Source organism: Palaemon carinicauda, chromosome 5 (genome assembly GCF_036898095.1).
Source record: "Palaemon carinicauda isolate YSFRI2023 chromosome 5, ASM3689809v2, whole genome shotgun sequence".
NCBI classification, from domain to species: domain Eukaryota; kingdom Metazoa; phylum Arthropoda; class Malacostraca; order Decapoda; family Palaemonidae; genus Palaemon; species Palaemon carinicauda.
Genome location: NC_090729.1, coordinates 116753824 through 116771724, shown reverse-complemented (window position 1 = coordinate 116771724; position 17901 = coordinate 116753824). Strand labels below are relative to the sequence as shown.

General features: G+C 33.9%; 1 protein-coding gene across 2 annotated transcripts in view; it reads right to left on the bottom strand.

Moving 5' to 3' along the window:
- The window catches only part of LOC137641427 (uncharacterized), a 193072-nt gene that overhangs the window by 71273 nt on the left and 103898 nt on the right, over window positions 1-17901 (bottom strand). Inside the window, exons 5-8 of one of the 2 annotated variants that reach the window (XM_068373966.1) lie at window positions 17211-17901; window positions 14542-14656; window positions 12333-12423; window positions 7911-8058 (exon numbers count right to left, since the gene is read on the bottom strand). The exon at window positions 17211-17901 is cut by the window's right edge and continues 53 nt beyond it. In XM_068373966.1, the coding sequence (XP_068230067.1) occupies window positions 7911-8058; window positions 12333-12423; window positions 14542-14656; window positions 17211-17901 (1045 nt within the window). The remainder of the gene's footprint in view (window positions 1-7910; window positions 8059-12332; window positions 12424-14541; window positions 14657-17210) is intronic. The other variant, XM_068373967.1, reaches the window with a different exon arrangement.

Sequence of the window (17901 nt, the reverse complement as noted above, 5' to 3'; positions counted from 1 at the left end):
CTCCTTGTCTAAACACACACTACTCTTTCCTTATCAATACTTAAATATCCTCCTCTTTGCTTAAACACACACCACTCTTTCCCTATCAATATTTAAATATCCTCCTCCTTGTCTAAACACACACTACTCTTTCCTTATCAATACTTAAATATCCTCCTCTTTGTCTAAACACACACTACTCTTTCCCTATCAATACTTAAATATCCTCCACCTTGTCTAAACACACACTAGTTTTCCTTATCAATATTGAAATATCATCTTCTTTGTCTAAACACACACTACACTTTCCTTATCAATATTCAAATATCCTCCTCCTTGTCTAAACACACACTACTCTTTCCCTATCAATACTTAAATATCCTCCTCCTTGTCTAAACACACACTACTCTTTCCTTATCAATATTTAAATATCCTCCTCCTTGTCTAAACACACACTAGTTTTCCTTATCAATATTTAAATATCCTCTTCTTTGTCTAAACACACACTACTCTTTCCCTATCAATACTTAAATATCCTCCTCTTTGTTTAAGCACACACTACTCTTTCCTTATCAATCTATGTAATCTGTTTGTCAATCAAAATCCTACCGTATAACTTTATCGAAACACGGAATAATGTCCAGTACATACCATCTAGTCTCATCTATCCCTTCTATCACTAAAAAAAGAACAATTCAGGCTTATCAACTATACACACCATGTTAAGGAATCATAACATTCCCATATTCAATGAGTATACTTTCAAAATCTCCCAAATATATATATATATATATATATATATATATATATATATATATATATATATATATATACATACATATATATATATATACATACATATATATATATATATATATATATATATATATATATATATATATATATATATATATATATATATATATATATACGCAAGTAGTTTACCAATAAAACTTCGAAAAAAATCATTAGAAAAATTCTATAATAAGACCATGTTTACATATTGCAGTTAAGCAATGAAAATCTACGTGTCACAGAATCTACATATGCAGACTAATTGTAAAGACCAAAATGACAGCATTGAATTTTCAGAAGACAGCAATTACTATCTCTACTTTTTTTGGAATATCTTTGTTCTTTAGAAACTTAGATAACAAAATTAGGCACTTTTATATATGCAATCTCAAAGTTGTGCCTTTGCTTTGGTATGCGATCTCACCTGATAGGCGCTATCTCACTTCACTTCATGGCGAAGCAAGAACCATTAGATTTTCTATAAAAACATATATATACCGGGAATAATTATCTTAGGAATAGTAGTCAATCATTGATGTTAGCCTGCACAGCTCAACATTACCGCTTGCCAGTACATACGAAGCTTGATGTCTTAATTTTTTCGCGAGCGAAGTGAGCGCACAGCGAAGAAAGAACCATTAGATTTTCTAAACAAAATATACATACTGGGAATAATTATATAAGAAATAATAATCAATCATTGATGTTAGCGTGCTCAGCTCAACATTACCGCTTGCCAGTACATACGGAGCTTGATGTTTTAATTTTATCGCGAGCGAAGCAAGAACCATTAGATTTTCTATCATTCTGGTTTTTTTACCTATTAAAAATATTGAGTTCTGACACCAAAGCAAAAGAATAATTTCTGAGATCGCGACATAAATGAGATCTCATACCAAAACAGCACACAAAATTAACTATATAAAAAATATATAGATTTTTAACAATATATGATTTGTCTCTACTGTTCCTTCAGGGACTGTGAAACTATATTAACCTTAGAACACTTATACAATATGAATGCAAGTGTCTCTTTAGGAAATAATTTTTGTAGAAGCTTCAAATATTCTTTCACACAACCAAAATGAATACATCAATGAACAGAGACGACCATTAGCATATACTATGTAAAAATAAAGCAATGACCTAGGTAAATTAGAAACCCATTTTGCAATAAGAAATACAATAATTAAAACAACACACGTTCCATAGCATCCCGGTAAGATACAACCAGTCACAAGAAAGACCAACCCACACATTTCTTATCTCTAAAGTCAGGTCTACTCAAAACACGGATTACGAAGCCCTATAAAAAGTATTAAAAAATAAACCTTCAAAGGTAAAAATACAAGAAAATTATTTTTTAACATTAACAAACAACACACATAAACACACGCATCCAAGATATTGTGCACACTCTACATTTATGTGGTTAGTACATATGGTGGCACATGTATAGGATACAACTGTGTACAGGTTTGGACACAGATAAGCTGGTGGATCATGTTAGAAAATACAACAAGGGATCTGAAAAGTGTAGATGTTTTCAGCAAAGCAAGAAAAGACATTAAATATAATCAGCATGTTTTGACACTGCTTGATATCATTTTAATAAGTCTCCCCATTAGGAATTATTTCCATTATGATAAAACTTACCTTCTAGGAATCAATTATAGTATATGTATAAGAATTTAAGTGATTCTATTTTGTGAATGGGCATGTAATAACTTGAATCTTATGGTTTCACACACACAGTAAGTTTTAGCATTAACCACACTCTTCAAAACATATACTACACATATTTCACCAATAATACAAAGGCACACTCATTAAAGATAGACACTAGCTCTTAACCTTTCACACACACAAAAAAAAAGGCTCTGACAAAAATTATAACAAAAGCAAAGTGAATACTCCCTGGTTCTTTTAGGATGCAACAGCTATCCTCCGTTGATCTGCTAAACTTACAATTAAACAAATATAACGAATAAAAATGCGCACAACGGTAAAAGAAAACGACCAAGAAACCATAATACATCAAGCAAAAATTGCAGGTAGGAAATGAGACACACCATAAAGAAATTCGAAATAAAACAAAATGCAAAGCACCTTTCAGTTAGAAAAGTGCAAACACATCATAACTTTGCGGACAAATGTTTAACAAAGTCCAGAAAAAGTTTATATTTCAGCAAAGGAAATTTGACCTGTTTTAAAGGGCAAGTCTTACTTTACCCTAAGTATCAAAACCACCCCATCACTGATCACCGTTCCTCAGTACAGTTGAAAGAATTTCGCATGACAGCAATATTGATATGCTCTTGTACTTTACAAAACATATCTATCTAATCTAGTATGCCATAATACATCACTGACAATTTCTACTTATAGGTACGTATATTCAACGTATTTCTGAAATCACCAGTTTTAAAAGAAAAGCAAAAATATTTGAATGAAAATTCTAAAAAATATATAAAGGGAATTTTATGAATAATTTTGTAGGCAATAAAACAAGAGAGCACTTAATCATTAAAAAAATCTAAAAATCTTTGCTAAAACAAAATTTCATATGCTTGATTTATCAATAAGGCTAATATCAAGCCAATAAAATTATTTAAAGAATTTTGAAAAGTAATTTAGTGTAGCTAACTGTTACCATGATTCGTTAGTAACAGTAGAATAACGGAAGCAATATTTATCATCATTCTTTCAATTTTAATAAAACAGGTAAGGAATTTAACTTCTTCCATAAGAGTAGTTTTCTCTTTTTTCAATACAGGTTATAATTTTTATTTAATATTGAATACCAGGTCTAATGAGGAAAGAACATTCAATCTCACAGGGAGTGGTAAGTGCCTCTATCCAGTTGCAAGTTGAACTAAATTAATAATGTCCCATAGTAAAAGGTTTCTAGGACTTATTTGCATTAATATCTGAATAAAGACACTCTTAACTGTGGCGGGATGTCGCAATTCCTCCTCCAAAGCCTTTAATTTGCCTTCCATTGTCATTAACCTTAAATCTAAATCCTAAATATAACCTTTGTGAAAGAGTCTGGTTCAATCCCACCTCGGCTGTCCCTGTCCGGGCGCCAAAATAATGTGGGGGTTGTTCTTGCAACATCCCGCCACAACACTCTTAGGACAATGGACACTGAAAGAAGCACTATGAAATAAGGATGGACAAGAACAGACATTCGTAATATAGCCAAAGTAATGAGGTTTATAGAGCTTAACACTGAGCAAAAGCGAGAGAGAGAGAGAGGGAGGGAAATAAAAGAGATAAAAGGGCAGGGAAACTTGAGATAAGTGACTCACGATAAATAGGAATGATATAAAAAACAGGACCTAAGTTCAGAGAAAAGATCAGAATATTTGACTTCTTCGATGCAATGAAAAACAGCTGTACAAAATGCATGGCGGCAGAAAGATTTGGGTAGGACACCAAAACATCAAAAATAGGGACTTTTCTGAAAGATATACATCTAAAGATTTTCAAAAAATTATAACACAAAAAAAAATAATATGTAGAAGTCTTTAAAGCTATTGGTAAAAACGAAATATTCATTAAACCTTCACATTAAGAAGACTGAGTATGGAAATAAAACAAAACTGAGCAGATGGTAACCATATGACACTAGTACAAAAGTGTTTGAAATGAAGGAATCTAATATGAAATTTAAAGGGGTATATGGCTTATCAGACAAAAAAAATAAAAAAAAAAAGTTCAAACTAAGCTTCCAAAAAATAGGTAAAAAATTCATTAAAAGTTAAAATCCAACAACCAATGAAATTTCATCAAATGTTATTAAAACTAATAAGCTCTAATGCTGGAATCAGAACATATTTAATAATAAGTATAATCAAGTATAAAACCTAATAAGAAGAAAAATTAGGATTTGAAAAGATTACTCTTAATGCAAGACTCATCCAGAAGATCAAGGATTATTAAGGATGATTATCTTAATTGCTCACATTTAGCAGCTTAATGATATTAGGTTTGTGATGCCCTTCAATCAGGATTACAGAAAAGGAAAAGCATGAACGAAGGCTTTATAAAATAAAATAGATGATAAAAACGTTAATTTAAGCAACCCGGCTGGTTTCTTTTTATAAACAGGGTGGGTCAAGTTGCATTTCACTCACAAAAAAGTATCTGTATCATGAATGCTGAATCATTTTAATGAGACCAAAATGCAAGGTGTGTCATTGATGATTGTTTGTGTGATACAGTACCACTAATGGGGGTAAAGTTGTTCCCTCTGGAAGACATTCTAAAAACACGGTTAAACTCTTAACTTCTTGGAAAGCAAAAACAATATCAAAACAACAAAGAATTCTACATCGATGGGAGTACTGTACTTGAATTGGGTTACTGTACTTTGTTCTGATTTTACTTCTTTTTAGTGACGCTCCTCCCCCATCACAAGATTGTGACTCCCTATGTTCTTCCTTTTCAAAAACATAAACTGCCTTAACATGATTCATGAGTACGAACGTACAGTATAAACTGCTGTAAGTAAGCAATGAGGACAGTCTCTTCATTGATTTGGATGAAAATTAACATTAAAAGAAAAGAGCAAAACAAAGAAAAGAAAATTTTATGGTAGCTCCTCCCCCATCACAAGATGGTGACTCTCTATGTTCTTCCTTTTCCAAAGCACAAACTGTCTTAACATGATTCATGAGTACGAATGAACAGTATAAACTGCTGAAAGTAAACAATGAGGACAGTCTCTTCATTGATCTCGATGAAAATTAGCATTAAAAGAAAAGAGCAAAACAAAGAAAAGAAAATTTTATAGTAATAATCAAATGATTCAAGGAAGCTCAGTTTTGAAAATTAAAGAGATACAGTATAAAAAAGAACAGTATAAATTTAAGATATTAAGAAAAGATACACTTAGTGAAGAGTCCATTTAACACTGACGACTTTTTGACATTAGGATATAAAAGATAAGGAAAGTACTGCATAGACAACTCAAGAATACGGAGCAACGTACCGTCTTTTGGCCACAATTAAAAAATTACCGTTCTTATCATATGCGACAATAAATGGCTTACTTATTTGGCTTTTTTATGCTTATGTTAAAGTATTGTATAAAAATATAAATGAACAAAGCTAGCCAGTAATAGCAGGAACTACATAATCAAGAATACAGTCTCCAGATATAAAATAAACATTTCAAAATGACCACTATGTAAAATAAAGATATAATACTATCAACACATTTTATGGATAAGTTACAATATATAAATTAAAAAGATAACAAAAAAATGCAAGTAAGCCATTTAGCAATATGAAATCATGAGTCAAGAGACTGAACAAATCTTTTAAAAAATTCATACAAATATCCTAAGGCATTCTTGAACTGACTATTACATTTTAATCTAAAGAATGTAAAAAAAATATTCAAAGGAGATAAAATGAATGTAAGAGACATTACCAATGACTAAACTTCACTTTTTCCTCAATCAACTTTCTCACTCTGCAAAAATTTCAAAACTGTTGAGTGTTGGATCATCTCTCCCTCATTATTCATAACTCTAGCAGTCTTGCATGAACGGAAAAAGTTTTCTATATTATATATTAATTTAACAATGTTGTAACAAAACTGAATCCGAATACATATGGAAAAGAATTCATATACTGTACACCTAACGCGAGAACACTGAGCCCAAGGAAAATAAAATATTTGATATTAATATCTAGACGCTGTAAATTTTTGTTTGTAAATCGAGACATCTGAAGGGTGAAAACTTATCAAAAACATGTAAATGAAGCATCCACAAGACTGTTATCCATTGATAAGCAATGGAATAATAAAAATCCATCATGAATGAAATAGAATGGCCGGACAAATGTCTTCCAGATTTTTCGTAACTTCTCTAGTAAAAGTTGACCCTTCCTGCAAAGGAAAGTAACACCCTAACTGAACATTCCTTATACTGTATCTTTTTGTCACTATTTGAAAATTTCATATTTTATGGACACTTTTGAGTAATTAATCCCTTTTTAATTAAGTATATTTTGAATGTAGAGTATATCAAATGTACGCTGGCATCACGAACTTCTGTTTATGTACGCTGGCAACACAAATTCTGTTTGATTGACTATGTTGACATGTCAGTTCCAATTCGTTTAGTGAGGAAACCGAGCTATTTTCTTTTTATAACCCCTTCCCCCTTCCTTAACATAACTTGCTAATTATAGCTTTCCCAGAATTTAAATAACCACCTAATTACTGTGCAAAAAGATGAGAACTGCAGGACTGCATTATTTTGGAGTAAACGAAGAGTGTGGTGTTGTAAACAATTACCATATCTTTTTACCTCCAGCTGCATGATCCTAGGGAAGATGAAATCACTGTTTGAAACCTTCACATACAAATGATTTGTACTTGGCTTGACAACAAACATTAACCAGTCTTGTCTCTTACATTCTTTGGCTATCCACGTATTAGCCTATTCATACGAGGGGAAAAATAGGAAAATGCACAAGAAGGGGTTCCAGGGAGGGTATCAATTCACCATCAAATCAAGGGAAATGGACCCACTAGTAATATAATTAGAGAAAGAAGATTGGAATTCATCAAGAAAAATGTACATTCACAGTCAAAAAATAAAATAATCTTTGATGTATAGTTTGGCTGTAATGCAGGGCTGTGTTGTTTCATTACGTGAAAATCTTTTCTTTTTAAATTTGATAGATTGTAATACTATCAATAGAAATTCACCTGTATCTCGAGGAATGTTTATGCAATTCTATTCAAGTTGTGATAAAATAAGTTTTAAATTGTCACCAGGAAGGCCCATATAGTGGCATGTAATTCCTACATTCATACTGTGGAAAAACTCGTTAGCATCTATTCCACTGCATATAACAATAATTATTAACAAATATTCATATAAAAACTGATCTTATATTGAAACCTGGATCATACAACGCTAATATATGTATATACTAATAAAATGTATGTGTAATATCTCAGTAATTTTATCTTTTGACTACGAGTACATCAAAAAAAAAAAAAAAAAAAAAAAAAAAAAAGAGAACACGCAGATGGTCGAAAATCACAGCGAGACAAACAACGAGATAGACTTTATATGATTGTAAATGTAGAGGAGCTATAGACATACCAACACCGACAGTACACATCCTGCAATGCAGACATAATCGCCCACCTTCCTTGGTGCGCTCTCGGGTCGCGATGTCAAAGTCAGGTCAGCTGAGGTCAGAAGAATCTTGTAAGGACCTCGACTCATTTCCTTCTGACGAAGACGTTTCCTGAAGGATATTAAATTATAATAAAATGGAATTCAAAGGAGAGAGAGAGAGAGAGAGAGAGAGAGAGAGAGAGAGAGAGAGAGAGAGAGAGAGAGAGAGAGAGGAGAGAGAGAGAGAGAGAGAGAGAGAGAGAGAGGTTACATAGGTCAATATTAAGCTTAGGAGCCAACAGTAAAAGGAATATACGGTATACGGTTGCAATATACAAGACTCCAAGGGGGAAGTTTATTTCTCAATCAGGTGACCATGCTATAGGTATTTTTAAGGGGTGCTTTTGCTTCCTCGCTTTTCCTGTCATTAAAAGTCTCAATGTTTATTGATTTTTAAACCCCGCCTACATTTACTATATAATATAGTAAATACACTAAAAACTAATTTTCTATTCTTTTTTTGCAAGCATCACCACTAACAGCTGTAGAACTCAATACCTGTATAACACTGCAATGGGCGGGGTGTGAAAATACTGTGATCTAACTACAGTATCAGATGCAAATTTCTGATAGTAATATCCCTTTAGTATTATTAATCCACGGTAGAAAGTTATGATTGTATCATGTAATAAGCCAATCAAACATTGCCTACCAGGTTGAAATGTGAAGAGGTTGAATGGTATTTCAAGATTAAGGTGTCCTGCCATTGAAATTGATAATTTTGTGGTTAAAAACTACCAAAGTCAGTTTTATCAATTTCATTGAATATTTCTTTGTAAAGTCATTGTGAAAGTGGCAAGCATATATATGATGTTTGCACAGAATATAAGACACGAAAAATTTGATTTATAGTAAAACAGAATACAGGTATTTACTATTACTGTATGATATTGTCTTCTAAATCATGGGTTTACTTCAATTGTTTCCATACTCTACACTTCTATTTCATAATAAATCCCTACCCAATCTGCAGAAAAAATCCATGTTAACTCTAACATTGGTCATTATTCTATATAAAATAACAGGCACTTTTAATATAGCAAACAGAATTTTGCACCCATTCCTCAAAATAATTACAAACCATAGATAGGACTGCTAGCATTTTTGATAATGTGACAATCAACCATTTGAAACATCACATCAAATTAAAGTACTTTTAGATTACTATACATAATTTATTTTGACAATATATTCAAGGAACAACAATCCTACCCAACTCTACATAGGCATAAGTTTATCTAGCACAACTAGTACAATTTGATATATGCTTACTGCGTATGTAATCTACACAAGTACTTTGGAAACGATTTTAGAATTCAGGAGTTATCAGATACATAAAATTAATCTAAAGCCCTGTCCACACTATCGTGCATGCTGGACGGGCAAACAGTGATACCAGAGCACAATAGGTATTAAGAATGAGTGTTGATGATGTCAGAAGTGGGAAAACCACAGGCAGGGATCCGGCAACGCTGTTTGTTGCCAGATCCCTGCCTGTGATTTTCCGGCTTCTGACGTCATCAACCGTCATTCTCAATACCTATTGTGGTCTGGTATCACTGTTTGCCCGTCCAGCATGCTCGATAGTGTGGACAGGGCTTAAGTCGTACTCAAGTAAAGTATCGCATATCAACCTAGACTATGATATGAGGTTGTAATCTCCCTTATTAGCATTAACGTAAAAAAAAAACTGATTAAGTTAGGAGACTACTCAAAACCAATATGACAACCTTTAATCACAGATATTTGGGCACCTACAAAATGTTTCTAAACAAGGAAAAGCACACCACTAACATGGCTTAGTTTAGCTACTATGCATGTCTGTTATGGAAACACCAATCTACTAGAATGAAATGAACTAAAATAACCATTTTTTTGGACAATGTACTTACAATTATTACATGTATTAAACAAACTGAAAAGCCTACTACTTCTGTAAAATACAATAACAGAAGAGATAAGACTCTAGGGCTACTTACAATAGAGGCAATTTAACAGTACGTCCCAACACTTTTTAAACTAATCGCCTCCTATAGTCCTGTCTAAAAATATTCAGGATTTGTTCTCCCTAACCAAGTCGCATAAGAAGCTAGGTAACGTTGGCATGGTCTACTGAAAGTGAATCCTGAGAACAATTGAAAAAAAAATCAAGATATTTATGATAGCTTAATTGAAGTAACAAAATGATAACTGAGATATGTATAACACTTATTTGAAAATGAAGTCTTAGTATCATATCTATTGAAATCTGTGTAAAAAAAACCCATAACCACTAAAATAGAAATACATTGGAACTATCAAAACCACAATCATCACACTCAAAGTAATCCTCATTTATTTTGTAATCTACTATCTTCACATGAAATACTCTAAAAAATACTTAAAATACAGTAAAACATTCCTGGCAGGCAATTCTGAATTTTAATGAAATTGGTCTAGCATGAAGTCAATTGCTTCATCTATCTTAGTATCCTCTCCAACATGGCTCTGCTTTTCAACAAATTCATGTAAAATCTTCTCACATTTAATATGGAAGCAAGAGTAAAGTACGAAGTTCCTAAGGATATAACTCAAGACTCTTCAAAATAAAAATATAAAATGTACCAATCCTGAAAATTTAAAAAAATCCTACAATCAAACATATTTCTCACCGATATGGGTTTAAGGACAGACACATAGCAAGAAGCAAGGATCACAGAAACACTGTGAGAAAGGCTAAAACTTATATCATGCAATGAGACAAAAAAAGGGAGGCTATATAAAATCAATTTACTTACATATTTTACAGACCCCTTTCAAGATAAAATACTCATTAAAAGATGGCCATATTACCATTGTTTTTCTTTCAGGCATCAGAATAACCATTGGTACAGAATAAATAAAAAGATGTAAAATACACACAGAAAACTCTTAAGGTAAAAATCCATTATTTGTATTAGTTTATCCCAGGTTGAAGATAACTAGAACCTACACCAATACAATCAAAACCATTATGCTCCAACCAAAGTAAGTGATGATTTTGTATATCAAAGTCCATATCATAGTTACAAAACCACCTTGCCTGGCTCTCATATAAAGGCTTTACTGTACTCTTAATGATGACACCAGGTATCCCCCAAAGCAAATACAAGACAGTTGTGTCATCACTATCGTAGAAAGAATGAATGAGGCGCTTCCCCTCATGCAAATAAAGATGAGTCTTATATACTGGAGTTGAGGGGAGGCACACATGTAATTCAAGTTTTTGTTTGAAAATTTTTTCATTTGTCTATCCATAGAATGGAAGCTTATCTTTAGCACTAACAAACTTAAGATTACATGGGTTTTCTTACTAGGGTTTTGTCCCTTTATCATTCCCAAATTAGGATCAGGTAGAGAAGTTATGTTCAGACACCACCAAGAGGTAATACAATGCTTTAGAGACACCTTTAGGAAATGCCATGCATGTTTCATACCATCTAGCCTCCGAAGCTAAAAGAGGTGAAAAGTAATGTTGCGACCTATAATTTATAGTTGCATTATATTAATAAACTATTAGATTATTCAAACCTTTCCAAATGCTCTTGAATGAGGAAAAACTGCACTGGGTTTCAAAGCTTCAGCTAAAGAACAGAAAAGAGACTACATTGCATTGTAGCAACCTTCCATTCATTCCCAAATAAGCTGTACAAACTCTAAGCTTCCTGTTACGGTTCAACTCTACTACCTTGTGGAAGAATATCTTGTAGCGCTCATTTCGAGAAAACATACAATAAAAGACATGTTAGCTGGGAAAAAGAAGATTCATAATCTGTCCAGACACAACCAGCAAGTGCTTTAATATTTAGCTGCTCTAGTTTATCTTGATGCTGAAGGTGGTGGTTTCATTTGAAGGGTCACCGGATAGCCCATATACATTACCAATCTCGAACGCAATGAGAGAAAAGGTGTTTTGACTATGCCTAATGGGACAGCTTTAGTTCAGGCTGTGCTTTTTACGTATTCGATTTTCCATCATATTTACTGACAGAAATAGTCAACATCACTAACTATGGATCAAGCAAATGATATTTGGTCGGCTAAATAACGATACTCTGTTATTTTTGACAGTTGAAGAAATGTTATCAGGTATGATCAGCATGGATATACCAACAGCAAAAAATAAAAAAGGGGAAAAAAATCTGTTCGAAGATTAAATTGTGATAAAGGAGTTAGTGTGATATGGAAATTACTTAGGCATAAAAAATCAGCAAGTGCATTCAATAATAGAAAATTTTTTCGAATGTTGAATTCAAACATCAAAGGCTGTTTGGCCTTGGTTACAATTAATTTCCCTTGATTAATAAAATAAACATGCCCACTCACCTGAGGACAGCAGCTGCAGCACAGCAAGCAGCAAACAGAAACAGCATACACAGCACAATCATTATCACGTAACCCGGGGCTAGAGACCCACCTGATGAAAAGACATAGTGACAACATAGATAAAAAACTAAGAGCAAGTCCTCAGACTGCAAGAGTTTCGACTTACAACGGTTTGTGTATACTACATAGCTCCCATAAAGGAATTGTATTATTATTTTCTTATTACATTTCTATTTTACTATTCTTTATATCCTCTATGTGGTTTTTTTTAGTCTTGGTTATGTTTCCCTATCATGAACTGTTTTTATGACCTATAATATGAAATTACTGCTGCATTAACATAGGTGTGTGACTTCCGTGCTTACACAGTTCATTATTCACGCGAGTTCCAACTTGCATAAAAACTCGAGTTATGACGCGCTGTAAAAACGGATCTCTGTTGTAGCCCGAGGACATAACATTATATATTTCATATTTGATTTAAGTGAGAAGACAGTTTACTTGAAATCATGGAAATTAATATCATAAGTGCCAGGCAGAAATCAATAATTTAAGTGCAAGTGGAAACGCAAGTTTGAAAATAATACAAAGACATATTGAAAAGGAACCTTAAGGAATTAAATGGTTTAGATTCTAAACTGGCAACACGTCTCTTTTCATAGGAAACAATGATTAAAGGAGTAGTTAACAAGCATTATGTCTAGCATGCCACTAAGACTTGAGTCGAGATTGTTGGGCCTTGAGACAACAGCCGAGACTTGAGACAACCAAGCTAACCACAGTTATTCCAAGTCTGAAATGAAGAAATACCCTTGATGCTTGGGAAACAAGAAAAATGCTGAAAATTCGGTGCTGTTTTGGTATCAGATCTCATTTATGGCATGATCTCAGAAATTATTCTTTTCTTTTGGTATGCGATCTCAATATTTTAAATAGGTAAAAAAACAAGAATAGAAAATCTAATGGTTCTTGCTTCGTCGTGAGCTCGCTTCGCTCGCGAATAAATAAAAGCATCAAGTTCCGTATGTACAAGGCAAGCGGTAATGTTGAGCTGCGCACGCTAACATCAATGATTGATTATTATTTCTTAGATAATTATTCCTGGTATATATATATATATATATATATATATATATATATATATTTATAGAAAATCTAATGGTTCTTGCTTCGCCGTGAAGTAAAGTGAGATCGAAGCTATCAGGTGAGATCGCATACCAAAGCAAAAGCAAGACTTTGAGATCACATACTAAATCAGCACCGAAAATACTCCTATTCTGAAGCTGAAAGGCAGGTATAAGTCGGCCTGATGGCTGTTTCCTCTTATGGATTCTATGAATATATTGAAATATGTGATTTAAGATTTTCAATTGCCATAGAATTACCCAAAGTTTTAATTTATACTATTATTTATACAGTATGTCATTAGATTCAGTCTTTCACTCTATAAGTTATATATTCCTCAGCTATATACAGGGTGGTCCAAAAGTAGGTGGATAGTATGTGGAATAGGTTAATGTATCGGTTATATTATTCGTTTTTGTATTTTGGTTCACAATACAATTTAAGGGCTTTTGTATTTTGGTTCACAATACAATTTAAGGGCTTTTGTATTTTGGTTCACAATAAAATTTAATTGTCAATGCAACAATTGTGTTGGTAAATATAATTGTATGTATACGTAATCTCAAAATAAAAGTAATCAATCGCTGTCCACATAGTTTTGGACCACCCTGTATATCTAAAGTTGCTGGCACTTACATTATAATATTTATCCACAATCAAAAACATAACCCCAGTATAAAAATACCAATCTAATTTTAAAGGTTTAAAGTCCGCTCATGAATGGCAGATGCAAGGGACAGTGACATTGCCCTAACAAGCAGGACAATGCCCTAGAGACTGACCATATTACATATGATCAGCGCCCAAGCCCCCTCTCCACCCAAGCTAGGACCAGGGAGGGTCAGGCAGTGGCTGCTGATGACTCAGTAGATAGACCTATAGACTCCCCCAAACTCTCCATCCTTAGCTCACAAGGATGGTAAGGTTGCAGCGACCAAAGGAACTAACGAGTCTGAGCGGAACTCGAACCCCAGTCCGGAAATCACCAGGCAAGGACGCTACCTACAGGCCACCACAACCCTGAAATGGAATGATAACATCTAGTAAACCTGTTCTTTCTCCCTAAGCACATTTCTACAATTACCTGATCCGGCATATCCACAAACGGTAGGTCCACAGTCTTTATCCCTTGGAATTGGAATATTATGAGCCCAATCCACTGCCCCTACGATGCGTACGGACATCTCTCTGGAGCCGATCTGCAATGAAAATATTTATGTATTACTTTGTCATGTATGAAAAGGAGAAAGCTAAGGATGTATGAAAGAGAGAAAGCTAAGGATGTATGAAAAATAGAAAGATGAGATGTATGAAAAAGAGAAAGCTAAGGATGTATGAAAAAGAGGAAGCTGAGCATGTATGAAAAAGAGAAAGCTAAGAATGCATGAAAGAGAGGAAGCTGAGCATGCATGAAAAAAAAAGCTAAGCATGTATGAAAGAGAGAAAGCTAAGGATGTATGAAAAATAGAAAGATGAAATGCATGAAAGAGAGGAAGCTGAGCATGTATGAAAGAGAGAAATCTGAGCATGTATGAAAGAGAGGCAGCTGAGCATGTATGAAAAAGAGGAAGCTGAACATGCATGACAGAGAGGAAGCTAGGCATGTATGAAAGAGAGGAAGCTGAGCATGCAGGAAAGAGAGGAAGCTGGGCATGTATGAAAGAGAGAAAGCTGAGCATGATCAGAAAGAGAAAGTTAATCATGTATGAAAGAGAAAGCTAACATGTATGAAAAAGAGAAAGCTGAACATGTATGAAAGAGAGAAAACAGAGCATATTGATAGTTATACGATAGCCTTTTTAATACTATTAAGAACGGTTTTTATAGTAAAATATGGTATCTTAACAAATTTGATAACAGAAAAATACTGTTTAAACCAAAGACGACCACGAATGAGAAGTTCCGGGCTTAATAAGCACCACCTCCTGATGACGTCACAGCCAATCACATTGTCTTTCACATTAGCAGCGGTCACAATACATCCCCTTACAAATTTCAAACAATACTAACTTATTGTGACTTCATTTAACGTGGAAGACAACATGATTGGTTATGACGTCATCAAGGGGCGGGGCTTATTTCTGCCGGAATAACGAGGAGGACAACATTAGTTATGACGTCATTAAGGGGCGGGGCTTATTTCCGCAGGAATAACGTGGACAACATTAGTTATGACGTCATTAAGGGGCAGGGCTTATTTCCGCCGGAATAACGTGGAGGACAACATGATTGGTTATGACGTCATCAAGGGGCAGGGCTTATTTCCGCCGGAATCTCTGCTTTGACTATAATTACTTTCATATATTTCAGCCGTTTAACAGCCATGAATAATGAAGGTGGAGAAGCAAAAACAAAAGTCTTAAACATTTAAGAAACTGTAATTTTGATTTTTTCTAATAACTAGGAAAGACATGAACTCAAATGACTTGTATTCATTAAAAACCAGTCAGTCAACTTACATCAGAAGCATTCGTGATTTCTAAAGTCATATTTAGATGTAAATTTGGTAAAACAATAGGATCATGCAGTACAACTATTATGGTTTAGTATAAGTCATTAAGGAAATATCAATCAGTACATAATATGGATTATTTAACCTATCGAGGAAGAAAGATTTATTGAATATTTGTTAGGGCCTATTCAAATTTTACTTCTTTATCATCTCCAAGATGTATCATAAGGTTTTACAATAATTCTCTATGAGATTTTTAAACGATATGATACTTGGGATTCTAACCAAAATATAGCAGTATAAAGTTTCATATTTATAGCTCTGAGGCTTATACAATGTTTTTAAAAGCAAGATGAAATTTAAAGTTTCATATTTATAGCTCTGAGGCCTATACAATGCTTTTAAAAGCATGATGAAATTTTTATCAAAAACTAGCCATAGAATTAGGAGGAAAATAAGGCAAGAGGTTGATAAGGTAGTGAAACACGGGTTGGTTTGACCGTAGAGTTAAACGTCTGCACCAAAACTACTAGAGGTTGATAAGGTAGTGAAACACGGGTTGTTTTGACCGTAGAGTTAAAAGTCTGCACCAAAACTACCAGTTTAATTACAGATTTCACTAACATAAGGATTTTGAAGAGTCATGTTCCTTCTGTTAATTGACACTAGATTCATACCTAATTTAGATATAATTATCTCAAAAGATAAAAATAAAAAAATAAACCTTCAGCATATCTTTCATCGTCCATATTGACTCTTATTTCTATTGCAAATAAAAATGTTACGGCATAACTGTCTCCATTATAAATGTGAGAGCTACTAGTTAATGATAAAAGTTAAGTACGAAAACTCACATTGTAATAACAATACGGCTAATGATAAAAGTTAAATACGAAAGCTCAAATAATAATAATAATACGGCTTGAAGCATTGGGTTATTGTTATGCAAGGAATATGAACAAGAAATTATATCTATTACGAAAAAGGAGCTACTTTCACTGTTGATAAACTGTGGCAATTATTTGTTCTAGATATATTAACAATATTTTCGTCAACTTCAACCTCATTCAACAAGACTAAACTTTGCTTTAATACAAATACATACACACAAATCTTAGTCATTTTCTAACACACTTTTGATACACAGATCTGTCAAATTAAGAAAGGAAGTAGATACGAAGAAAGAAAAACCTAAATAAGATGAAATGTTACTTAAAGTAAATAGAACCTTAAAGTAAAACACCATCAGCATAAAACATCCACCTTCATTCAAGAGAAGTTGTTTGAAAAAGATCTCTCACCTTGGAAGGACGTTTCAGATAGTCGACGAATTCCAACACGGCAGTCATTTCCTTCGTTTTAGGATCCCAGTCGAGTAAAAGGAAATCGTAGCTCCTTTCCCCCGACACGGAAACGAACCCCTCTCCCCTAAATGCAGGGAAGAAAGTAGGTCTTTTAACCTTCATCTCAATGGGCTGAGATTTATTGAGATCCCCTTCCTTTTTTCGGTGTCTATTGAGTCCGTTTTCTTTGATCCAGCTTGAACCAATGATGCTCTCCAGTTTCCTTTCGAATTCGTGTCCCTCCCGCTCGGTGTTTAGTTTCTTCATCTCGAAATAGAGGCGTTCTTTCTCAGTCACCTCCTCCGTGAAGTAAAGATCGCCTTTCAGGTCCCTTATAAGGAGACCCTGATTGTCCTCCTCCTCCGACGAATGCGAATCACGCTCCGAGATAACGTGCGACAGGACGTCTCGCCATTCGAACAAATCGCTGACGGAACCAAAACGTTTATGGTCGGCTGACTTGGGGTTGTTGCTTCTTCTTCTTCTTCTTTTCCTCTTTCTCCGTTGGACTAGATTAATGACACTGTTGCTGCTGCTGCTGCTCTCATTGTGGGGGGCCGCCACAGATCTCGACTCGTCACTTGTTGAGTTTCTGAGAGAGTTCGGTTTCCTTCGTAGGTGAAAGGTTCCGACGTTTGCTCTCAAGATA